This window comes from Mastomys coucha, unplaced genomic scaffold (assembly GCF_008632895.1).
Source record: "Mastomys coucha isolate ucsf_1 unplaced genomic scaffold, UCSF_Mcou_1 pScaffold17, whole genome shotgun sequence".
NCBI lineage: Eukaryota > Metazoa > Chordata > Mammalia > Rodentia > Muridae > Mastomys > Mastomys coucha.
The window spans coordinates 17,839,739-17,867,721 of NW_022196899.1; the positions used below are offsets into that span (position 1 = coordinate 17,839,739).

Genomic DNA, 27,983 nt, shown 5'->3' on the forward strand with positions numbered 1-27,983 from the left:
CTCTTGAATAGGTGGATTAAATTTGATTGCTGTTTCCAAAAACCTGCTCTAAGCTACAGGTAATACTTGAAAATATGTTTAAATGAATGGAGAAGAAGAAAAATTTCCATCTGACAATTATGCTTCATCAATAAAGAATAAAGAAAAATTCCTGCCAGTGCAATTTTCTAAAATCTCCACAATTTTTATGGCTACTTGCTCTGACATCCTAGGTTATGTCTATATACCCTATGATGAATTCCATAACCACATGGTCTTGAAGTCTGAGAACAGCTTGCGCTATATATCTTTATGGATATTGCTTACATATACTAATATGTAAAGGATCTTACTCAGAGATTTGTGTAAAATTCTGAACCATCTTTTATTACATCACCCTTCCTGACATTATCACTCTAGATCACTCTCACTCTCCAAATTTCAGGAAGCAATAAAATGCCATGTAATATCTTCTGCCATAAAACATGTACAGATGGCTTGAACTAGGAATTAAAGTGAGACATAATATATAGTTTTATGTCCATAATACATTCGAGCTACAGATTTACTACATCTTTTAACCAAAATTGGAAGTTTAGCAAAAAAAAACCCACCCCTCTTATATTTTTAATTAAGGTGTATTTTTAATCAAAAGCATCAGCAGTCTGCAGCAGAGTTTAAAATGAAGGCAGGCATGAATGTCTACCCTAAGCACGCTCAGTTTTCAGGCAGCATTATTGTGAGTGCTAAACACTTTCAGCTCCTTGGTGGGTGGGTAGAATACTTTAATAAAAATGATGATATTGACAATTATACAAACAAATCTCTTTTGGTGTCCTGGGGTTCCATGTGAAATGAATCCCAGTTTGAGTGTTCCCTTTTGTGCCTTTGCAGGTACATTTATCATTTATCAGTAGCTATGTCTGGGAACCTTTCTATTTATCAATGAAATACAATGCTGATGTAAAATTAAGAATACAGTATGAAAATTTGCAAAATATATGCCCATTTTATCTGGAACACAGACTTTCTAAGCCAAGTAGCAAAACAGAACCACAGTCGTGTGTCTGGAGAGCTGAACTGTAATATGCTGTTCCATGGATAAGTAAATAGTTTGCCCCAAATATTTTTTCATATGTTGAAATCACTACCTGTGAACTTTTCACCATTCTTACCTAACTTATTAACTTGGTGAAAGGCACATTTTCAATAATTAGATATAATGAGACTTGGTTTGTAGTCTGTATAGTGAATTTAATATTATCCTAAAAGAAGACAGGCATATGTTGAATCCATCTAGTAAAGAATTACGTGAAGTATTATTCTAAATATATAAAAATTAAAGGTCACATTGCTTGTCTTGCTTAAGAAAATAAGAATACAGCATGGTGAAGTACTCACTACTTTCACGTCATAGAACACACTTTGTGGTGAGTATTGAAGAAACTTTATAGATTAATAAAGGTACTGACAGATGAATTTTCAAAGCTCATAAATTGAACTTGGGTGCTGATATTAAACTATTTGATTTCAGGGCCTAGATCACTCGCTGGTAGGGCTGTTTACCTCACTGGTTAATTATGTCATGCTGATTGCTACTGAAAATGGAAGAATGAAACAATTTTTACATGAGGGAGAGGATGGGCAGGTAAGAGAGTTGAGTAGGCAAAAGTGTTTGCCACCAAGGTAGGTGGTCTGAATTGAGTCCTTGGGACCCACGTTGTAGAATCAGAGAATTGAGTCACACAACTTGTCTTGATACTTTCTTTAATATGATTTGGTATACCCACCACCACCACCACACACACATACATAAATATACACACACAGACATACACACACGCACACACACACACACACACACACACACACACACTACAGAAAATGTAAGAAAAATTAAATACAATAAAGGAGTTCACACAATTCACTATGCTCCAAAATGTGACTGCATAAAATCTCTCAAAGATAATATAAATATTTTAATTATTAAAGTATTTTCCATGTAATATATATTTATTTTGCCTTCTGCTGGTCTATGATTTTATGAGATGATACGTTGCATTATGAATCATTTCCACTTTTATATAACTGAACTTCATTAATCTAAAGCTATTTGCAAATAAGAAGAGAAATAATACTATCTCTTTGGGCAGATATTATATGGCATAAAGACTATAAAAAAGTTCACCAAAGCTCTGAGAGAAGATAAACACATTCAGCAAAATGTAAGGGTACAAAATTAACATTAAAAACTGGTAGCCTGCCTTTCTACCTCCCATGTCACCTAGGAGGTACTGCAGGTCCACAACCCTCTCTGCCCCTTCCTGACAGGTAGAGAGCTTGACTTTGGGGAGTACTCCAATTCAGGGACTCAGGAGGCAGGACCAGCCAGGAGGCACAAGCCTCAAAAGGGGCATGGCAGCCAGCACAGGATCCTTTCTACCTCCCTCTTCACCTAGAAGGTACTGCAGATCCACAACCCTTTCTACCACTTCCCAGAAAGCTGAGAGCTTGCTTTTGGGGAGTGCTCTAACAGAGGGACTCAGGAGAGATCTCCATTTTCTCTGCAGTGACCTTCTAAGGGGAGACCAGCCAGAAGGCACAGGTCTCAGAAGGGGCAGGGCAGCCAGCACAGGATCCTTTCTATCTCCCTCTTCACTTAGGAAGTACAGCAGATCCACAGCCCTCTCTGCCCATTCCCCTCAAGTGGAGAGCCTATCTCCAGGGTTTGTTCTGACCCCAGGATTCAGGAGGGACTAGTGACCCACAGCTCACTGCACACAGATCATACCAGAGGAGAGCTGATCTCCCAGAAGTGCTGAAACAGGCTTACAGACCCACAGGAGGAACAAGCTCCAATCAGAGACAGCAAGAATATCTAACACCAGAGCTCAATAGATGGCAAAAGGCAAACGCAAGAATCTTATCAACAGAGAGCAAGACTACTTGGCTTCAGCAAGTCCTGGATATCCCCAAACACCAGAAAAGCAAGATTTAGATCTAAAATCATACCTCGTGATGGTGACAGAGGAATTTAAGAAGAGCATGCATGATTAACTCCCTTAAAGAAATACAGGCGAAAATAGGTAAACAGGTTCAAACACTTAAAGAAGAAACACAAAAATCCCTTAAAGAATTACAGGAGAACACAAGTAAACAAGTAGAAGCCATTAAAGAGGAAACACAAAAATCCCTTAAAGAATTACAGGAAAGCACAACCAAACAGGTGAAGGAATTGAACAAAACTATCCAGGACCTAAAACTGGAAGTAGAAATAGTTAGGAAATCACAAAGAGAGACAACTCTGGAGATAGAAATCTTAGGAAAGAAGTCAGGAATCATAGATGCAAGCATCACCAACAGAATACAAGAGATAGAAGAGAGAATCTCAGGTGCAGAAGATACCATAGAAAACATTGACACAACAGTCAAAGAAAACACAAAATGCAAAAAGTTTCTAAACCAAAACATCCAGGAAACCCAGGACACAAAGAGAAGACCAAACCTAAGGGTAATAGGTCTAGAAGAGAGTGAAGACCTCCAACTTAAAGGGCCAGTAAATATCTTCAACAAAATTATAGAAGAAAACTTCCCTAACCTAAAGAAAGAGATTCCCATGAACATATAAGAAGCCTATAGAACTCCAAATAGACTGGACAAGAAAAGAAATTTCTCCCCCAACATGATAGTCAAAACACCAAATGCACAAAACAAAGAAAGAATATTAAAAGCAGTGAGAGAAAGAGGTCAAGTAACATAAAGGCAGGCATATCAGAATTACACCAGACTTCTTGTCAGAGACTATGAAAGCCAGAAGATCCTGGGTTGATGTCATACAGACCCTACAAGAACACAAATGCCAGCCCAGGCTACTATACTTAGCCAAACTCTCAATCACCATAGATAGAGAAACCAAGATATTCCATGACAAAACCAAATTTACACAATATGTTTCCACAAATCCAGCCCTTCAGAGGGTAATAAATGGAAATCTTCAACACAAGGAGGGAAACTACATCTTAGAAAAAGCAAAAAAGTAATCTTCCAACAAAATTAAAAGAAGATAACCACATGAACAGATTTCCAACTCTAACAACAAAAATAACAGGAAGCAGCAATTAACTTTCCTTAATATCTATTAATATCAATGGACTCAATTCCCCAATAAAAAGACATAGACTATCAGATTGGGTATGTAAACAGGACCCAACATTTTGCTGCATAAAGGAAACCCACCTCAGTGACAAAAACAGACACTACATCAGAATAAAAGGATGGAAAACACTTCTCCAAGCCAATGGTACCAAGAAAAAAGCTGGAATAGCCATTCTAACACCAAATAAAATTGAATTTCACCCTAAAGTGATCAAAAAAGATAAGGAGGGACACTTTATATTCATCAAAGGTATGATCTACCAAGAGGAACTTTAAATTCTGAACCTCTATGCTCCAAATGCAAGGCCATCTAAATTCATAAAAGAAACGTTACTAAAGCTCAAAGCACACATTGTACCACACACAATAATAGTGGGAGATTTCAACACACCCACTCTCTGCAAAGGACAGATCATGGAAACAGAAATTAAGCAAAAACACAGTGAGACTAACAGAAGTTATGAAACAGATGGATTTAACAGATATCTATAGAACGTTTTATCCTAAAACAAAAGGATATACCTTCTTCTCAGCCCCTCATGGTACCTTCTCCAAAACTGACCATATAATTGGTCACAAATCAGACATCAACAGATACAAGACAATTGAAATAATTCCTTGCATCCTGTCAGATCACCATGGACTAAGGCTGCTTCTCAATAACAACATAAACAATAGAATGCTCACACACACATGGAAGCTCAGCAATACTCTACTCAATGATAACTTGATCAAGGAAGAAATAAAGACAGAAATTAAAGACTTTCCAGAGTTTAATGAAAATGAAGCCACAACATACTCAAACTTGTGGGACACAATGAAAGCAGATCTAAAGGAAAACTCATAGCTTTAAGTGCCTCCAAAAAACAAAAAACAACAACAACAAAAAACAAACAAACAAACAAACAAAGAAAAACCTGGAGAAAGCATACACCAACAATTTGACAGCACATCTGAAAGCTATAGAACAAAAAGAAGCAAATTCACCCAAGAGGGGTCGAACGCAGGAAATAACCAAACTCAGGGCTAAAATCAACCAAATGGAAACAAAAAGAACTATACAAAGAATCAACCAAACGAGGAGCTGGATCTTTGAGAAAAATCTACAAAATAGATAAACCCTTAGCCTGACTAACTAGAGGGCAGAGAGACATTATCTTAATTAAAAAGATCAGAAATGAAAAGGGAGACATCACAACAGACACTGAGGAAATCCAAAAAGACATAAGTGCCTACTACAACAGCTTATAAAAAAAAAACTGGAAAACCTGGATGAAATGGACAATTCTCTAGACAGATATCAGGTACCAAAGTTAAAATAAGATCAGATTAACAATCTAAACAGTCCCATATCTGCTAATGAAATAGAAACAATCATTAATAGTCTCCCAACCAAAAAAAGCTCAGGACCAGATATGTTTATTGCAGACTTTTATCAGACCTTCAAAGAAGACCTAATACCAATACTCCTCAAACTATTCCACAAAATAAAAATGGAAGGTGCTTTACCCAATTTGTTCTATGAAGCCACAATTACTCTGATACCTAAACCACACAAGGATCTAAGAAAGAAAGAAAACTTCAGACCATTTTTCCTTATGAATATCAATGCAAAAATACTCAATAAAATTCTTGTAAACTGAATCCAAGAACACATCAAAACGATCATCCATCATGATCAAGTAGGCTTCATCCCAGGGATGCAGGGATGTTTCAATATTCGGAAATCTGTCAAAGTAATTCACTATATAAACAAACTCGAAGAAAAAACCATATGATCATCTCATTAGATGCTGAGAAAGCATTTGACAAAATCCAACATGCCTTCAAGATAAAAGTCTTGGAAAGATCAGGAATTCAAGGCCCATACTTAAATATAGTAAAAGCGATATACAGCAAACCAGTAGCCAACATCAAACTAAAATGGAGAGAAACTTGAAGCAATCCCACTAAAATCAGGGACTAGACAAGGCTGCCCTCTCTCTCCTTACCTATTCAATATTGTACTTGAATTCCTAGCCAGAGCAATCAGGCAACAAAAGGAGCTTGTGCCCAAGGTCTGCTCAGGACAACCGCCCAGACAGACCAGAAGGAATATATTTATGTTCATTTAAGAAAATACTAGTAGTGATGTATTATTTTGAAATATACAGTTAATATGTTTGGAGGTATTTAAAATTTATGTGGAGAAAAATGTATTTTCACTATTGCTGTAGGTGAGTGTCTACATAAGACTGTTAAATTGATTGGTGTTTTATATCAAACAATTTTTATAATACTTAGATTTATTGTTATAATATTTTATAAATTTTAATAAATATGACAAAAATATATATTGTAGGTATTCAAGGGGGATCTCTGGGAGGAGTTGGGGTACAAAAGGGAAACAAGAATGTGATTTAATTCTATTTACTTAAAATATGTTTTTAAATGTTAACAAATTCAGATAAATTGAAATCATGTAACTTTTCTCATCATAATGCAATAAAAGTTAAAAAACAAAAACAAAAAGTATGTTTTTAAATGTTAACAAATTCAGATAAATTGAATTTATGTATCTTTTCTCATCATAATGCAATGAAACTTAAATCAAATAAAAAAGACAACAAAAGGAGATCAAAGGGAAAGGAACTGAAAAGGAAGAAGTCAAATTATCACTATTTGCTGATGATATATAATATACTTAAGTTACCTCAAAAATTCCACCAGAGATCTCCTAAACCTGATAAACAACTTCAGCAAAAGTAGCTGGATATAAAATTAACTCAAGCAAATCAGTGGCCTGCCTCTACACAAAGGATAAACAGACTGAGAAAGAAATTAGGGAAATAACACCCTTCACAATAGTCACAAATAATATAAAATACCTTGGTGTGACTCTAACTAAGCAAGTAAAAGATCTGTTTGACAAAAACTTCTAGTCTCTGAAGAAGGAAATTGAACAAGATCTCAGAATATTGAAAGATCTCCCATGCTCATGGATTGGCAGGATTAATATAGGAAAAATGGCCATCTTGCCCAAAGCAATCTACAGATTCAATGAAATCCCCATCAAAATTCCAACTCAATTCTTCATAAACTTAGAAAGAGTAATTTGCAAATTCATCTGAAATAACAAAAAACCCAGGATAGCCAAAACTATTCTCAACAATAAAGGAACCTCTGGTGGGGACCCTAAGCTGTACTACAGAGCAATTGTTATAAAAACTGCATGGTATTGGTATGGTGACAGGCAGGTAGATCAATGGAATAGAACTGAAGACCCAGAAATGAACCCACACACCTATGGTCACTTGATCTTTGACAAAGGAGCTAAAACAATCCAGTGGGAAAAAGACAGAATTTTCAACAAATGGTGCTGGTTCAACTGGTGATTAGCATGTAGAAGAATGCAAATTGATCCACTCCTATCTCCTTGTACAAAGCTCAAGTCCAAGTGCATCAAGGACCTCCACATCAAACTAGATATACTAATATTAATAGAAAAGAAAGTGGGGAAGAGCCTCGAGCACATAGGCACAGGGAAAATTTTCCTGAACAGAACACCAATAGCTTATGCTCTAAGATCAAAAATTGACAAATGGGATCTCATAAAATTGCAAAGCTTCTGTAAGGTAAAAAACACTCTCAATAGGACAAAACAGCAACCAACAAATTGGGAAAAGATCTTTACCAATCCTATATATCTGATAGAGGGCTAATATCCAATACATACAAAGAACTCAAGAAGTTACACTCCAGAGAACCAAATAACCCTATTAAAATTGGGGTGCAGAGCTAAACAAAATTCTCAACTAACAAATACTGAATGGCTGAGAAGCACCTAAAAAAATGTTCAACATCCTTAGTCATCAGTGAGATGTCAATCAAAACAACTCTGAGATTCCACCTCACACCAGTCAGATTGGCTCGGGTAAAAACTCAGGTGACAGCAGATGCTGGCGAGGTTGTGGAGAAAGAAAACACTCCTTCATTGGTGATGTGACTGCATGCTGGTACAACCACTCTGGAAATCAGTTTGGCGGTTCCTCCAGAAATTGGATATAGTACGACTAGAGGACCCTGCTATGCCACTCCTGGGCAGAAGATGCTCCAACATGTAATAAGGACACATGCTCCACCATGTTCATAGCAGCCTTATTTATAATAGCCAGAAACTGGAAACAACCCAGATGTCCCTCAACACAGGAATAGTTGCAGAAAATGTGGTACATCTACACAATGGAGTACTACTCACCTATTAAAAACAATGAATTTATGAAATTCTTGGGGAAACAGATAGACCTGAAGAATATCATCCTGAGTTCGGTAACACAATCAAAAAAGAACACACATGGTATGCACTTTCTGATAAGTGGATATTAGCCCAGAAGATTGGAATACACAAAGTACAAACTACAAACCACAAGAAACTGAAGAAGAAGGAAGACCAAAGAGTAGATACTTCGTTCCTTCTTAAAAGGGGGAACAAAATGCCCATTGAAGGAGTTGTAGAGACTAACTATGGAGCAGAGACTAAAGGAAGGACAATCCAGAGACTGTTCTACCTGGGAATCCTTCCCATATCCAATCAGCAAATCTAGACACTATTGTGGATGCCAACTAGTGCTGGATGACAGGAGCCTGATATAGCTGTCTCCTGAGAGGCTCTGACAATGTTGACTAATACAAAAGTAGAGGCTCACAGCCATTCATTGGATGGAATACAGGGTCCCCAATGAAGGAACTAGAGAAAGGACTGAAGGAGCTGAAGCATTTGCAGCCCCTTAGGACAAACAACAATATGAACTAACTAGTAACCTTAGAGTTCTCAGGGTCTAAAGCAACAACCAAAGTATACACATGGAGGGACTAATGGCTTCAGCAGCATATGTATAGGAGAGGATGGCCAAGTTGGTCATCAATGGGAGGAGAGGCCCTTGGCCCTGTGAAAGTTCTATTCCCCAGTGTAGGGGAATACCAGGGCCAGGAAGCAGGAGGGGGATAGGTGATGAGTAGGGGTACAGGGGAGGGAATAGAGGCTTGTTTTAGTTTTTATTATTTTATTTTATTTTATTTTATTTTTGGAGGGGAACCTGGGAAAGGGGATATTGTATATAAAGAAATCATCTAATAAAAAGTAAATTTAAAAAAGTGGTAGCCTTTCTATATACCCATGATGTACAAACTTAAAAGAATTAAAGAAATACTCCCATTCACTCCAACCAGACCCTCACACCAAATAAAATAACTGGAATAAATCAAAGACCCAATACTGTGGAACTAATACAAGAGAAAGGAGCAGCATGCTTTATCTTATATGAATAGGAATAAGACACTACAAGCAAAAGAAGTATGATGGGCCATCAACAATGGGATTTGATGAAGCCAAAAACTTCTGTATAGCAAAGTAAACTGTGAATTGATTGGCTTATAGTCTAAACACTGAGAGAGCATATTTTCCAGCTCCTCATCCAGTAGAGAAATAGTGTGTAAAATACACAGAGCACTCAGATAACTAAATAGTAAGAAAATAATTCAATCAAAACCGGGAAAGGAAGGTAAATAGCAATTTCTATAGAGGAAGCAAATGCATAGGAAATACTTTTAAAAGTTTTCATCATCCTTACCCGTAAGGGGAATGCAAATTACATTAATTTTAAAATTTCTTCTCACCCCATTTGAAATGACTATCCATGGATTTCAAATGGCAACAAATGTGGGAAACATGGGAGGAGTCTCTTACACATTAATGGCAGGACGGTAAATTAGGGTAGCCATTTTAGAAATTCCTAAAAAGGTAGAAATAGACCTATCATATGACCAAGTAATACCACTGTGGGTACACCATCAAAGGACTTTGTACAATTCTACAGACTCTCTTGCATTCTATAGTTATTGCTGCCCAATTCATAAACGAGAAATCAGAGTCAATGTCAACATCCACAGGAGTGGTACGTTTATTTGGATCAGAAGTGAGAGCAGGGAACCCAGGATAAAGCTTTCGGGGAACACACTAAAGAAAAGTGCACAGCTGACTTAGGTAAAGTAAAAGCAGAAACTGGAGCACTGGCTGCCGAAATGCTTGAGCAGAAAAGGTTTATGGGAAGGATTGTTGGGTGGAGAGGAGGACTACTCTGAAGAAGGAACGTATAGAAACCTACATGGACACCACCTATGACATAAGATGATTAAAGGAATATTAACGAAATTTGGAGATTACATGTGAAATGGAAGAAGAGGAACAAATGTTGGCTGAAGGAGTGTTTAGGAATAGAGGCGAGGGGGAGATGGCTTAGCGGTTAAGAGCATATGCTGTTCATGTAGAGGAGCTGAGGTGCTTGTGCTTTTTTTTATTTTTTCTTTCAGCACCCTTGTAAGGCAGATGACAATTGCTGTAACCTGTAACTCCAGATCCATGGCGATCGATCTGCCAGCTTTGGTCTCAGTGGACGCCTGACTCATATCCGTACACCCACTATTTAACACACATACACATAATTTAACATCAATAAAAATCAATCTTTAAAAACGTTGTAGATTGAGGTGGATCTATTTGTCTAGCATCTGTCCAGCAAGCATGAGAAACTGAATTCAGATCCCTAGTACCCAACGTATAAGTCTAGAGTGCATAGAAACCCACCAGGAATCTTAGAACTGTGGAGGCAGAGATGGAGTCACTCAGACAAAGCTGGCTTGCTAGCCTAGACAAAAGAGCGTTGTCAAGTTTCAAAGTGAAACTCATTCTAAATAGGTCATTAACTGGGAAGGAAGATAACATTTGAAATGTAAATAAATAACATAATCAATAAAAACGAATCAGTATGTTATCTTAAAGAAAAAAGTGAACAAGGAGCACACCCAATTCCCAGTTTCGGGTTCTGCACATGCACATATCTGCATATGCACCCTGCACACACACATACACAGAGAGAGACACACACAGACACACACACAGACACACACAAGCCACACATGCATATACACTCACACAAATATTTTTCTTAGCTCATGGGAACATCCATAATCATACATATTCACAACACATAAATTCATATGTGATGATGTTTTAAATTATATTCTTGGAAAGCGAAGGAAGAACTAGGGCTGAAATATGCTAGCAGATGTGTGGCTCTCAACCCTCCATATTTATCTGATGTCAAATACATGCATAGCCTGTGATCAAGCAAATTGCTGGAAACCAATTTCACATTAGGATGATAAACATGGCTATTAACAGAAATCAGGGGCTGTGGTAATCAGATCATCTGGGTTAATTAATTTTATCTGTATCACAAAGATTCCTTGAGATGGAAATGTTATAAGACAGGAGGGATGCATTTCAAACATGTTGTTTTAGATCTGCTGCATGTTCAAAACAAAATGTGCAGGGATGTTGTATCAGGATTAACTGTTCTTGTTTCTTGTGTCTTAGAGTATATTCTGAAAATCTACATTAAAAAATGCATTGTTATGTGGATTCTTTTCAGCCTGAAACAAAAATTCAGTATAATAACTGTCACCATAAAATGAAATACAATCAATCAAATTTATAGTAGAAAAGAAACTGCAGGCTTCACACAGAACAAAATAATTCAAGTCTGAGGTAAAATGGAAGGGTCTCTATTACTCTATGCATGTTGAAATTATGTCAGTAAAGATTAAGACACACACCTAACTATAATACCAATACAATTCCAAAGAATTATACAAGGATCATCACAGAGACGATGTTAACTCTGATGAAAACAATTTAACTATGTATAAAGGTTTCAGATCATACTTAAATTGACACTCAATTACAGAATAAATTAATTTTCTGAATAACATACAAAAAATTTCCTTTGTTCATTTTTAATGTATGTATTTCTTCAATAACTGTGTGAAAATTATTGTTTACCTGAACTTAATCTTACGTTTACTAAAACAAATTGAGTAAGCTAATCAATGCTAAGGCCTCTATTTATAAAATTTGCAATCTCTCAAATCTCAGATCACAACCCCCACTCATAAAACAATATGAACTTCTTTATTTTGAGATGAGGACTGACAATTTCTTATATTAACTAATGTGGATAAGGCTACTTTACAATGTCTACTGAACATGTCTCTACACTTTGAGAAATGGCAAAGGCTAAAATTTAAAACATTCAAATTAATTAGGAAAGATGATACATTATATACCCTGGAAGCTCAAAGACTCAGAGAATTAACATGTATTTCACTATTTTTTATAACCACAAATATAAACTTAAATGATATCTATAATTAAGTCTAAGTTTTATATTCCCCTCTGCTTTCTTTATTCAGATTTAAAAATCCTCAAGTAATTCAGCTCAATTTTTCAGATTCACAGATGACATTTTTATCTACTCCTCAATTTCTTTAATTCATTTTAAAATTCAAAAAACCAAAACAAACCTGAAAATTTAATTCATAGTATATAGTTTTATAAGTCTAGGTTGCCCAATCTATGTATATCCTAAGATTAACTAAATAATTTTCTAGTTTTTTTTTTTTTGCTTTTTATACTTTTCTTTAATGAAATTGTTTTGTTGTGGAATAAACTTGACATGCACTCTCAAACCAAACCACTGATATTCTTCTCTAACTAAAATCTGATGATATTTTCTTTGGATTATGACATATTCGAGCCAGAAGCAAATACATTTATACTGAATCTCCATACTCGAAAAGGAATGGATACCAATTTATTAAAAACTTCCTTATTAAGCTTGTATCCTAAATGTATATTTTAATAAAAAAACACCAACTCTTAATTCAAAAACATGTGAGATGTACTTAGCATAATAAAATAATTTTATCATTTTTAATTATTAATTAGAAAGTATTTCAATATGCAATGATGTTAACAGGCTGCTAAATCAACAGAGTGCTGGATGACTTCACAAAAGCCCAGCTGGCACATTGTACCTTTGCACTAAACTTTTTACAGACATTAAACAAGTGCTTACCCTACTCCATGAATCTACCGAATTTGCTTGGTTTATTAAACAGACGTGCAGCCTAAGATGATTATGGTGAAAGAGTATTTTCAAGTTACAAATTCTTTTTATTCAAGGTAAGATTTACTAGAAATATTTTGATAAAGAACTTAGCGAGAACTTTGAGCTAATAATAAATTAACTCAGAAATTCGGAGGTCCCATGATTCCCAATGCTCTATTAGAGAGCAAATTCAAAAACAATTCACTGTATTTTTGTATGTTTGTTCATTTGTTTGCTTTGTTTAGGGGCCCCAGGCTCTGCCTTCTTGCATGCTACTAGTCTGATAAAAAAGTCAATTTGTACGAAGAGTGATTTAAGCTGAAATGACCAACTCCAGTCTTTTGGCTGCTTTTTACCATTATTTGTAGGCAGTATATCAAGTGGTACTTTTTCCTGTTAGTCAAGGTGAATTTTGGACAGTTAAATTAGAAAGTTCAAGTCTTCTGACTAGTATGCCTTACTGAGTAAGAGCAAAGAGGAGTGAAAGATTCTTCACATCAATGAAAACTTGTGTCCAAATGGAGAGCTTTTCTTGAAAGCACTTTCTCTCTCTTCCCCATATTTGCTTATATGAAACATGGAGTCAAGTAGAACAGGCTAGCCTCAAACTCAAAGAGCCACATGCATCTGCCTTCTGAGTTCTGGGATTAAATTATATGCCATCACACCTGGTCTCATTTTTCTTACTAAGTCATCCAACACTTTTCATGGAAATATTTTTCGGCTTGAGAATTAGCAAGACCTTTTAAGATTGGATAAGAAAATGTCCAATTTATCACAAGAACAAGGTGCTGCCTGGGACATAAACCCAATGAGCACTCTTTCTAAACTGAAATCGAAGATGAAGCAACACCAGCACGTCTAACTATACTTTGTGCTAGATCCTTATCCAGCATTTAGTTTGAACTGCTTTAATTATAGAAACCCATCTAGTGGATAAGTGTTAATAAAGTTCAATTTAAATGAACATAAATAAAACTTCTGTATCTTTTTACCCTATTATTTTTAATTAGATTCCTGAGAACAGGCAGTAACTGTAAAGTTTCATTTTAATAAATTAATCACAGAAGAGTATAAGTCAATTATGTTCTCATCTACGGGACAGATATACACAGACATTAACCAGTTTTGACAACAGATTGGAAATTTTACATATAGCCTAAGAGGAAGCTCAAGTTCTCTTCATCAGTGTTTTAGATGTGGACTTTTATATAGTATGCTTCTTGATTAGGAGTTCACAGACTCTTTATTCTCCAGTTTAAGACATATCACCACATATTGAATATAAGCATCAATAACTTTTCCATAAAGATCTCAATTCTCTTTCTCTCTCTCTCTCTCTCTCTCTCTCTCTCTCTCTCTCTCTCTCTCTCTCTCTCTCTCTCTCTCTCATTTCATAAGCACCTACCTCAAACAGCACAAAAAATTGATTTGCTCTATCATCAAATAAGAGCCTTTGGACTAACCTTATACAGTAGTGGTAATTTTCCTAATTTCAGGAGTGCAATTTGATTTGTAGTATTTTTCAGCTTTGTAATCCGTTTTAAATCATCCACAGTTCCATAACTCACATCGATGACATCAGCCTGAAAAAGGAGAAAATATAAAGAAAAGTAAAGCCTTATAGTAAATATAATGGCAGTCACCCAATTGTTTGTAGTGACTCAAATCTTTGAATGCAACTCAATTTTATCTCAAATTCTGTCCTAATTTTGACTTTCTAAGGACAGGTTACAATGATGCCTCTGATCACAAGAATAAATCTTAGTCATTGCTTGTCTTATATTTCTTTCTATTTCTACACAAAACATCATGACCAAGAAGCAAGTTGGGGAGGAAAGGGTTTATCCAGCTTCCAGTTCCACTTTGCTGTTCATCACCAAAGGATGTCCAGAAAGGAACTCACACAGGGCAGGAACCTGGAGGCAGGAGGGGATGAAGAAGCCATGGAGGAGTGTTGCTTACTGGCTCACTTCCCCTTGCTTTTACAGCTTGCTTTATTACAGAACACAAGACTACTAGTCCAGGGATAGCACCACCCACAAAAGGCCCTCCCCTTGATCACTAATTGAGAAAATGCCTTACAGCTTCATCTCATGGAGGTATTTCCTCAAGGGAGGCTCCTTTCTCTGTGATAACTCCACATTGGGTCAAGTTGACATACAAAACCAGCCAGTACAACTGACCCTTTGTCAACTTGACAGGTAAACACATCACTATTAAGCCTCAACCCTTACTATCTTATTCATCCCCAAGGCATAAAGATCTTTAAAAGTTCCACCTCTTTAAAATTTTAACATATTAAAATTTCAATCCCTTAAAATATCCACTCTATTTTGAAATTCAGTCTTTTTACAGTTCAAAGTATCTTAACTCACTAAAATACTTTCCTACTTCAAGAGGAAAAAATATAAGGGCAATGACACAATCAAAATTAAAATCAAACTATAACTGTCCAATATTTGGGATCCACTCATGATCTTCTGAACTCCTTCAAAGGCTTGGGTCACTTCTCCAGCTCTATCCTTTATAACACACACCTTGTCTTTTAGATTCGAGCTACCTATACTCCTGCTCTTGCTAGTCATCTCATGGTACTGGCATCTCCAAAATACTGCTGTCTTCCACTGCAATTAGGCTTTACCAATAGCCACTCATAGACTGTCTTCATGGTGCTAAGCCTCAAATAATTTGCATGAACCCTTCAGCCCTGGAACCATCAATTGCACCTGAGGCTGCACCTTCACCAATCCCCTTCCATGGCCTCTCACAGTGCTAAGCCTCAGCGGCTCTTCATGACGCCTTCATGCCTTCAAAACCAGTACCACCTGGATGACTTTTACACATTAACAAGTCCAGCTGCAGCACTGGGTACAACCTTTGGCTATCTCTGGAACACAGCTTCTTTGTGCTCTCAGTAAACATGTCTCAGAAGATGTCATCTCAATGATGCTGGTCTCTTCTTAATCACCACTAATTTCTTAGTTCCAGCTAACCAGCATCAATAGTCCCAGTAATGCAATGGTTTGCTTTTGTAGTTCTGATATCTTGTTAATAACAGCTGATACTTCAGCCCCAGCTAACCAAAACCACAGAATCTTCACAATCAAAACAGCAAGGACCCTGATAAGAGTCTTTAACCTTCCCTCTGAAATTTCACAAGCTAGGCCTCCATAATTTGCACTGTTCTCACTATTATTGTCCAAGCAAGCTCCTACAGATTCATCCCACAGAATTCTTTTTAGCCCTGGCTGTCCAGTAACTCACTCTGTAGACCAGGCTGGCCTTGAACTCAGAAATCTGCCTGCCTCTGCCTCCCAAATGCTGGCATTAAAGGCATGCTCCACTACTGCCCGGCTTCCTACAGAATTCTTAACATCCCAATGGCTCTTCTATCTTAAAGTTCCAAAGTTCTTCCACAGTCCTCTCTAAAGCATGGCCAGGTTGTCACAGGGATTCCCTACTTTCTTAGTCAGTGTCTTAGTCAGGGTTTCTGCTCCTGCACAACATCATGACCAAGAAGCAAGTTGGGGAGGAAAGGGTTTATTTGGCTTACTTCCACATGGCTGTTCATCACCAAAGGAAGTCAGGACTGGAACTCAAGCAGGTCAGGAAGCAGGAGCTGACGCAGAGGCCATGGAGGGATGTTCCTTACTGGCTTGCTTCTCCTGACTTGCTCAGCCTGCTCTCTTATAGAACCCAAGACTTCCAGCCCAGGGATGGCACCACCCACAATGGGCCCTACCCCCTTGATCACTAATTGAGAAAATGCCCCACAGCTGGATCTCATGGAGGCACTTCCCCAACTGAAGCTCCCTTCTCTGTGATAACTCCAGCCTGTGTCAAGTTGAAACACAACCAGCCAGTACAGTCAAGGATTGTATTCCTGCACAAAACATCATGACCAAGAAGCAAGTTGGGGAGGAAAGGGTTTATTCAGCTTACACTTCCACACTGTTGATCATCACCAAAGGAACTCAGGAAAGGAACTCACACAGGGCAGGAAGCAGGAGGCAGGCGTAGATGAAGAAGCCATGGAGGAAAGCTGCTTATTGGCTTACTTCCACTGGTTTGCTCAGCTTGCTTTATTATAGAACCCAAGATTACCAGCCCAGGGATGGCACCACCCACAATGGGCTGGGCCCTCCCACCTTGATCACTAATTGAGAAAATGCCTTACATCTGGATCTCATGGAGGCATTTCCTTAAGGGAAGCTCCTTTCTCTGTGATAACTCCAGCTTGTGTCATGTTGACACATAAAACCCGCCAGTACATTGCTTCTCTGACTTAACCCCCCTATACAAATTAAAAAGTTCTATGATGGTTTTCCAATACTCATCGTTTTACAAACAACTTTTCAGGATCAGTAATAATCATGCCAATCTCATGCTTGTGGGCTCAATAAGTCACTATTATTATTATTATTATTATTATTATTATTATTATTATTATTATTATTACTATTTACAAAGTTCTCTGTGAATAACTATGCATTATTATTCAAGTTGCTCACATGATCTGATATCAATGCTGATCATTTGATATGTCTCTTCACCAAGATATGCTCTGGTCTTGAAAACACGGCATCAAATAACTATTGGTGCCACAATTCCACCACACCCTACTTCTGTATCATTCTCTTTAAGAGTCCTTCCCCCCTTTCTCAAGTAAAACACCTATAATTATGTGACACCTCTGTCAGTAGTCCTGACTCCTGTTAATGCTTTTCTTCTTGCAAAATTGTGAACTGCAGGACCCGTCAAAGACATTCCTAGCAGGCAAGGTGATTTCTTTCAGCTCTGCTTTCTGAAATGTCTGTTATCAAAATAATGGTTGCAGGTTCAAATTTATGTAATACAAAATATATTCCTTTGAATTTCAAATTAAAAGAAATCATAGCTTAGCATAGACTGGATGATGAAAAGAGTGAGAGGAAGTAGACAGAGCAATAGCGAGTGGGATTCAGACCTCTTAGCTAAAACTAAGGTATCTGGCAGGACTTAAACAATATCCTTAGATAATCTCTTTGAGCAGAGGATTTTGTTTCGAAAAATTTCAAGTACTATAAGCAGTCAAGAAGCAACGGATGCATTCCGATTCCCGTTCCATATTCCATAGAACAAAATCTTTGATCCAAACCAGGCAAAAATGCAACTCGTAGTGGGCGACTCTTCTTATTGCACTTAATGTTGTCGATATGCTGTCGATATAGTCTCCCATAGGCATGACTACAGGTCCTTTTATCCTCTAAGTAAGTCTAGATTCAGTAAAGCTGAAGAATACCATCATTTTAGCTTTCTCGTTTCCAACATCTTCAAAACTTGACTAATATACCAAGGCCCATACCAAACCTTACCTAACATAAATTGTGTTTCACCTTTGTACAATTATAAAACTATCAATAGCTTTATTTTCCAATAATGTGTGTCTGCATCTGTTAAGGACTGCTCTTTCCTGTGCCCATGGTGTGTGTTGTATGAGTGTGTTAGAGTCCATGTGTGTGAAAATGTACATTCATGTGTGTGTGTGTGTGTGCGTGTGTGTGTGTGTGTGTGTGCACATAGTTTAAATTTCTATGACTAGAAAATTTCTTGTGGAATAGTGCATTGCACACTATTTTCTCCAATTATTCAACATACATTGTTAATTCCTGAAGCTTGTATTTAAATAGTTATGCAATATCTAAGAAGGTAAGTTATATTTTTAAGTGTATTTGAAAAGTAACATAATTGTTAAAACATTTCTGTCAGAATTGCTATAATTTTCTTAGTAAAATATGATAAAATCAATACCTTAATATAATTTTTGATTTTGTAGATACTATAACCATATGAATAAACATTGATCTATAATCTTAACAGTCTGATTAAATAAATTATCACATAATATTAATGATTGCACTGTAAAAGAAGAAAATTCTTATTTTTCATTTCAAATTAGTAAGTTATACATTAATTACTTGAGATTCAATAACAGCACTTGAAAATAGACTACTACTCTATTGGTCATATTAATGAACATATTTGTCATGTTTTGAAATGGTTGAGGGAAAACTTCACAGTTTTGGGTGGATAAACACCCATGGTGGCTTTTTGTTCATATATATATATACATATATAGATATGGTTATCTATCTATCTATCTATCTATCTATCTATCTATCTATCTATCTATTATAATTACAACAATATCAATCATAAAAATATTACATTATTGAATATTTTATGGAAAGTTCAATCATTTCTTCACCTCATGCTAAAGACAGGCCATCAGATTGAAGATTTTGGCATGTAAGAGATTTTCTGTTCACATGAGTTTCTCAGTACAGATAAAACTATACAAATCAGTTTTAGCTAATGTGTATTGCGGCTATATTCTAAATACCAATAGTTACGGTAGTCTCAGTTTTTTGATGATTTGGTGGATAGATAAATACATCTATTAGCTTTTAAAGACTTCTTTGAGCATGTTCTTTCTGAAAATCTTTCATACTTACCTAAAAGAAAAATGAAAACCATACCCAACAAAAATTACTGAATTGATTTGATGCTCAAATCAATATATAATGATATGCTAAAAGGCCAAAACCATTTCTTTCCATGTCTGTTTATTGCCACAATGACTCTCTTCTGACTGTATTTCTCCTGCCACGCTAGAAAATCATCCACTAAGCCACCAGGAACACAGTATTCAGTTTATTCCCAAACTGGGGATGAAGTCAAATTTTATATTTAAGTTTGAATGAGGAACAAACTAAAGCAAAAACAACAGAAAAGCAACACTCTATATTAGCCTACATTAAAATAAAATCATTTTACTAGGTTGAGACCACATAGAAATAACTGAGGATTCCAGTAAAATATTTAAGTAGATGGAATGTTATGAGATATTAGCTAAACTTGGAATGGAAATATGGTTAAATGACACTCTCTATAGAAGGATGATGTCCATGGTCTTTAATGGAATTGTCTTGAACTGAAATAGTTGTTAAATAAAAGTCATAGAAATTTGGAAGCAAGTCTTCTTGTGTAATGAGTATTATAAAATATTAAGGTAATTAAATAATTTTAGAAATTATGTTGTGCTATCAAACACTTGCTAAAAGTGTTCCTTTTTTTGTGAAAAAAATATTTCCTTAAAATGTCATGCTTTAAAGCTATTAATTAGTCATGCTTTGGAACAATAACAATAACAAAAATAATACTTGATAAATCCATGTGCCAGGCACACAGCATAGAATCCCCATCTCAGCTAGCAATCCTATATTGGTACCACATCATGCCATAAAGATACCAAGGCCTAGAAAAAGGAAACCATCTGTCTACATTTTATCACTCAGTTTTGGAGCAGCACAGACCCTCTGTAGTCATCTCCTGAAAGTCATTTCAAGTTTTAACAAAGGATCCCATTGGTTGAAGAAATGTTCATGGTGATGTCTAGTTAAACAGGACCACTCAGCCTGTTTAAAATTACATTTTTTTTTAGGGGTTAGGAGATAGGGTTTGATGTATATAGCTGAAGCCCTGTGTTCAGATCCACAGTGAACATCCAAAAAGCTTAGCACATAACCTCAGTCATGAGGACAAATAAGATAATCCCTGCAACATGTGTCACTGAGGGATGTGGATAAATGGGCTCTAGGAACAGTGAGAAACCCTGCATCCAAAACAAAAGAGACAGGTGCTAGAAGATGACTAACATCAGTCTGTGTCCTCTACACATCTGTAAGGACAAGAGCACTCCTCCCAAACAGATATTTATGACAAGTACACTTCGTATCCCCACCCACCACACACAAAAAGTAAAATAATTTGCCGATTTGTTTTCCTTTGTATGAGAACCATCAAAATAGAATCTCTGATAGTCATTCTGTCTTGGTGTGTTCTGCTGGCATCCCAAACTTCTACAGCCTTAGCAACCCAAATAATAGAGTTTGTTTACGTTTTGCATGTTCTATAGACTGAGAATAAAATGCCAAAATGCCTGTAAAGTCTACTTGTTGAGTGATTGCCTTTTTGATTGACTCCCTACATGAGAGGGGTTGTGGAGGGGATGGGAAGAGAGAGAGAGAGAGAGAGAGAGAGAGAGAGAGAGAGAGAGAGAGAGAGAGAGAGAGAGAGAGAGAGAGAGAGAGAGAGAGAGAGAGACAGAGACAGAGACAGAGATACAGAGAGAGACAGAGAGAGAAACAGAGAGAGAGACAGAGACAGAGAGAGAAGGAGGGGGAGAGAGAGATAGCACATTCTTGCTCTCATAAAACCTAAAACATAACATTTTAAAATATAAAATCAGCCTCCACCTCCATGGATTACTTTTATCCTAAAATTCTTTCAGAAACTATATTTAAAACCAGTCATACTGAAGAACTGGGCTTAACATATCAATGTTCTGTTCAAAGCAGACAACATAATCCTTAGCAGAGCCCAAGAAAACATTTCCTATGCACTCTGAATGGCTCCTTCTCTTAAGATGTATGCACTGGGAAGAATAAAGTTAATTAGACCTTAAGCAGACACACAAAAGGGGAACAGAAAAAAATGTAAGAGCCAGAGAACCATGATTCATCATACTAGATAGTGTCTTCTAGTGCTGCTGTACTCCTAGTGGACAGTGATGCTGCGCACATGACATCTAAACTTTATACAATCATACCAGTCAACTTGCTAATGCCATGGGGGAAATTTCTCAGGCCCTACATTTAGACAAAGGAATAAAGGAAACCATTGGTTTCTGAGAGACAGGGAACAAGTTTTTTGAGAGAGATATTCTTTTTAATCATCTAATACAGATAACATATAACATGAACATTATCTAAACCCAAGTAGCCAACCCTAAATACATGTACACATGAGCAACACTTAGTGGACCCATTACCCAATAGACATGTGTGTGTGTGTGTGTGTGTGTGTGTGTGTGTGTCTGTCAGTCTGTGCATATACGTGTGGGTGTGTACATGCATGTATTTGTGTTAAAACATTAGTAATTATAGGAGAGAATGTCACAGACTTGAGAAGGAGTTGGAGGAACATTAGAAGAGTTGAAGAGTGAAGAAGCAAGGGTTGAAAGGATGCAAACATAATATTCATGAATGATGAAATTATTAAAATTAATTTACAAATATGAAGAAAAATAGCTTCTAAAATATTTTTTAATTTACTGAAGAAGTACAATATTTTTAAATATTTCATATTTTAATTTATTTTATTATCTTGAAATGGGAGGGAGGGAAAGTATCATGGTAAGTTGATTTAAATAAGATAAAGTATAATGAATTATATAGAACAAATAAAAATATTAAATGGATATGTTATCTCTAAACAAATCAAATATAGATGTAAAAGTGTTTTGGGTATTTTTAAATGGATGTGAGGTAAGAAAATAATAACTGTCTGTTACAGTAACTTCCTTGACCTTGTTACTCCATTGTTTAGTGATGGAACTTTCATAGATTATTTAAATGGAAATTATACTGTTTAGTACATATTCTGCAGATGATTCATAAAATGTTAAGATGAAGTGAAGATACATATTTCATTAATTAAAAACAAGGACATTAGACTAACAAAAATACATAAAATAATCTACATCAAATATTAAATATGCAGCTCACATATGCACAAAACAAATGTAAACAGGGAGTATTATTTCCAAATAAGATAGTTAATTTTCTAATTTCTATTCAGCTTTATTCTCTCAGAGTCAATAACCACACAAGTTAGAAACACTGAATATCAATCAAAGTTAATATTATTCCAAAGTTAATTGGTATAGAAATTTAAAATTCTGTTTGATAGACTTATTTAAGCCAGATGGCTATATTATAATCTATTTAAAAATGACAGAGCTATATAGTTTATTAAAAGATAAATTGGACTTCTGATAGATTCTCATTCTTGTTTGTAGGAATATCACATGATGGGATAATATAGATTTGTAATGAAATATATACTTTGTGATACATGTATGTGCTAATAAAGATAATTAGGAATTTATCAATCATGCAGTAGCCGGGATCATTTTCTTGTTTTCAGAACACAGTCCAAGGAGGCAACCAAACAAAGAATGAATAAGTGGTGTGTGTGTGTGTGTGTGTGTGTGTGTGTGTGTGTGTTTGCATGTATGTGTGTAACAAGAATAGCACATGGTTGAAAATAGGGATCATAACTCACACAGAGGAGTGATACATTTGCATTTCTAAAGTGGAGTGAGTGAGAAGAGTCCTAAGGAGGAAAACCAAAATGAAAAATTAGTCATCAAGTGAACCTGTGCTCAGGTATAAAACAAAATTATTGCTGCCTTAAAAGTTACTTCTACTAAAGCATTCTGTGTGGCCACACCCCCTAACCAGAAACGAGGTATAGTTGTTATCTTCTCACATCTTGATAAGACAGTCAAAGGGAGAGGTTCTTGTCATTATCTTCATTTTATACACAGGAAAATAAGCAGAGAACTAAAGACAGTGTGAGACTGGGCAAAGACAAAACCTCTACTCCTGTGTTTGATCTAACTATGTAAAAGTTGGAAATTTGAGTTTTACATTTTTTTATATGTCTCTCAGCATAGTTGATGTAACTTTAAAATGACATCTCGAAATGAGATCCTATCAGGGCCAAAGGTTTCTGTCAAGATGACAAGCTCATCTAGAACACACACACCAAAATTGAGTATCTAAAAACAGAAAATATGAACAACCAATGACATAATAAAAGTAACCAAATAAGAGATATGACCATGCCTTTCTGTTAAAGGTAGCTCTTAATTTTAAGAATGCAGAGCAAGCAGGGAGTTGGATCTCTGGGGATACCTGCTAAGGAGTGATCTTGATTGCATTAATTGATATGGGAGGATTCATTCCCTCTTGATGGTAATCCTGGACTCTATAGAATTAAGAAAACAAGCTGAGCATCAGAATGCATGAATTTATTCCTTCCTATTCCACTTATGGATTCTATATAACCAGATGATTCACAATCCTAGTGCCTTGACATCCCCATGATATATAACAGGAAAAGATAGGAGCTAGGTCGTTCGTGGAATTTTAAAGAAGGGAATACTAAATAAAATTATATAGTTTTACTTTTTTAATATTTTATTTATTCATTTATTTATTTATTTATTTTAAACTTCAGATTTTATTCCCCTCCTGGTCCACCCTACGACTGTTCCACATTCCATACCTTCTCCCTGTCCCCCTGTTTCTAAAAGGATGTCCCCAGCCTCCATCTCCCTACACCAACAGACCTCTAAACTCCCTGGAGCCTCCAGTCTCTTGATGGTTAGGTGCATCTTCTCTGACTAAGCCCAGACCTGGCAGTCCTATGGTGTATATGTGTTGGGGGTCTAATATCAGCTGGTATATGCTGCCTGGTTGGTGATCAAGTTTGTTTATTTATTTATTTATTTAGTATTATTAGATATCTTCTTTATTTACATATCATAACTCCTTTCCCGGTTTCCCCGCTGGAAAAAAATAAAAAAACAAAAGAAAATGAAAAACAAAAACAAGGGCCAGCATTGTGGCACACGCTTTTAACCCTAGCACTTAGGAGGCAGAGGCAGGTGGATTTCTGAGTTTGAGGCCAGCCTGGTCTACAGAGTGAGTTCCAGGACAGCCAGGGCTACACAGAGATACTCTGTCTCGAAAAAAAAAAAAAAAAGCAAAAGCAAAAACAAAAATCCCTGTTCCCTCCCCACTCCCCCTGCTGACAACCTACCCTCTCATGCTTCCTGGCCCTGGCATTCCCCTACACTGGGGCATAGAACCTTCACAGGGCCAAGGGCCTCTCCTCCCATTGATGACTGACTAGGCCATCCTCTGCTATATATGCTGCAGGAGCCATGAGTCCCACCATGTGTACTCTTTGGTTGGTGGTTTAGTCCCTGGGACTCTGAAGGTACTAGTTAGTTCATATTGTTGTTCATCCTAAGGGGCTGTAAACCCTTCAGCTCCTTGGGTCTTTTCTCTAGCTCCTTCATTGGGTAGCCTGTACTCAGTTCAATGGATGGCTGTGAGCCTCTACTTCTGTATTAGTCAGGCACTGTCAGAGCCTCTCAGGAGACAGCTATATCAGGCACTTGTCAGCCAGCACTTGCTGGTATCCACAATTGTGTCTGGATTTGATGACTGAATATGGGAAGGATTTCCAGGTGGAGCAGTCTCTGCATTGTCCTTCCTTCAGTCCATGCTCCATACTTCGTCTCTACAACTCCTTCCATGGGTATTTTGTTTCCCCTTTTAAGAAGGAAGGAAGCATCCACACTTTGGTCTTGTGGTTTGTGGATTGTATCTTGTGTATTCTGATCTCCTGGGCTAATATCCACTTATCAGAGAGTGCATACCATGTATGTTCTTTTGTGATTGGGTTACCTCACTCAGGATGATATTCTCCAGATCCATCCATTTCCTTAAGAATTTCATAAATTCATTGTTTTTAATAGCTGAGTAGTTTTTGAGTGTTCTCAGGGATCCAGATTAGTTGAGACTGCTGATCCTCCAAAAAAAATATATATTTCCAGTTTCTGAAGATGCAGATGCAAATAATTTACAAAACATTAATTTAATGGTGTTTAAGTATTGCTTCTATAGTAGCAGCATTTTTATTGGGTAGTTTACTATACATATCAGGGTCTAAAGGTTTCTTTATTATTACTGAGGTCCTTGTTCAGTGGCATGTGAAAGGCCTTGAAGATGTATTGGCAAATGCCAAGTATGTCCTTTTATATAAGTGAGATTCAGTGCCTAAATTCTAGATGAGTCACTCCTTTAGTAGCACATTAGGATATTAGGAATAACAAATTAATAACCGCAAGGTACTTTATTTAATTAATGATGATCAGATAAGTAAACTAAGGATATTGGAAGAGTTGAACATTCATTCGGGAGGATTTTTGTGAAATTTCATGCAAGAGACATGCCATGATTTTCCTTCTAAAAGCAACTGGATCAATTTGAAACGATGTGAAACAAAGCACTGAGATTTTTCACCCAACAATCTAATTCTGAAAACATTGAATTTTTAACCCATACTGGTATGAGTTAGATATTACTACAACCTATTTATTAACTTAAACATTTATACTTTCAAACATTAAGATAGTGCTGAAATTCCCAAGAAAAATCAGACTTATACTTGTAAGTCATATTCTTTAAGTCAAAGTAAATCTTCATTTTTTATTAGATATTTTCTTTATTTACATTTCAAATGATATCCCCTCTGAAAAACAAACAAACAAACAAAATCTGTTCCCTCCCCTCTCCCCAATCAAAGTAAGTCTTTAAAAAATAGTCATCGCCGGGCGGTGGTGGTGCATGCCTTTAATCCCAGCACTTGGGAGGCAGAGGCAGGCGGATTTCTGAGTTCGAGGCCAGCCTGGTCTACATAGTGAGTTCCAGGACAGCCAGGGCTATACAGAGAAACTCTGTCTCGAAAAACCAAAAAAAAAAAAAAAAAAAAAAAATAGTCATCAAATGGTATGATAGTAATGGTCATTATAGATAGGTCTAGATAGCTTGACTCCTGCCCTTAATCCCCACACTTGGGAGGTCAAGTAAAGCTGATAAGGTCAGCTAGGGTTACAGAAAGAGACCATGTTCCCCCCACCCGAAAAAATCTTTAGAAATAAACATAGTCAAATTAAACATATATTTTATATGTTTAACATGTATATATATATTTGTTTATATATTAAACATGTATATTTTAACATTTGACATTAAAGACCCCACATGTATTGTCATGAGATCACAAACAGTCCATCTGTTATCTTTCTTCAAATTTCACTGGAGAAGTGAATAGATCTTTAGAAACCAGAAGCAGAATGTCATATTTGGTGAAGGGGTTGCTTGTAGATATTTTTTATTAGTAACAGCTGCTTGTAGCTGTTTTCACATTCACTTATCTTAGTCTGTTACATGATTACCAAAACACGGAATCCACAAAGAAAAATAAGCAAGAAAAGAAAAGTGCTAGACCATTATTACCAGTACAGAATTGTTCTGGGTCACAGTGCTATGGTGGTCAAGTGACAGCTTCATCTAGGCATGCACACGATATTTGAATAATTTACTCTGACCTTCTCCCCGCAGATTTTTGCTATTGTTTCTATCTATAACAAAAATCAATTAGAGCCAATGACCTGGAGCTCTGTTTTTTCTTTTTTTTCATTTCCAAATCGGAGAGACTGTAAATTATGGAAGACACTTTAAAATTAGTGATAGGGTTTTTATTCTCTTTATTACTTTTGAGCAAAATATTTGATGTAGTGTTCAGGGACATGTGTTAAACTACTGTGTTGTAAGAGCTACACATAAAAGCAAGCCAGAGTCATTGGGTCCAACTGTTATGGTTGACCATTCTGTATTCACAAATAAAAAAATTCATTCCTTGTGCCTTCAAGTTTATTTTATTCTCTATTCATACTTTTGAAGGCATTTCCTTTCACAATTATTAATATTTGTCATGATAAACAGGTTTAAATATTATGTTAACATTGCATGATTAATATAACCATTTTGAATTTTCAAATTCTTGAAATGAAGTTTTGATATATTCCTAACTTCTTCATTTAACTGTACCTCCATTCTGCCAAATAACAATGATTGTTAATGTCACTTGAATATTTTCCAAATATCAGGCAGCTTATATGTTTTTAGGATTGTAACTGTCATTTTTGCCCCTGACATGAACAAGGTCAATAAGGAATAGGAGACTCGATGATTCCTAATTGGTGTAGCTAATAGAGTAGACTCTACTGCTGCCTATGGAGCAGGTCATAATAAATACGTCAATAACAATATATCTTATGCATAGTCCATGTGTTGTTGAAGACAAGCTTCTCCATATAACCTTATTATATGGATT

At 36.3% G+C, this 27,983-nt stretch overlaps 1 protein-coding gene across 2 annotated transcripts in view; it reads right to left on the bottom strand.

Annotated features, from left to right (window-relative positions):
• Naaladl2 (N-acetylated alpha-linked acidic dipeptidase like 2) overlaps positions 1 to 27,983 on the bottom strand; it is an 880,490-nt gene that overhangs the window by 495,589 nt on the left and 356,918 nt on the right. For both annotated transcript variants that reach the window (XM_031376446.1, XM_031376445.1), the window contains exon 4: positions 14,588 to 14,707. In XM_031376446.1, the coding sequence (XP_031232306.1) occupies positions 14,588 to 14,707 (120 nt within the window). The remainder of the gene's footprint in view (positions 1 to 14,587; positions 14,708 to 27,983) is intronic.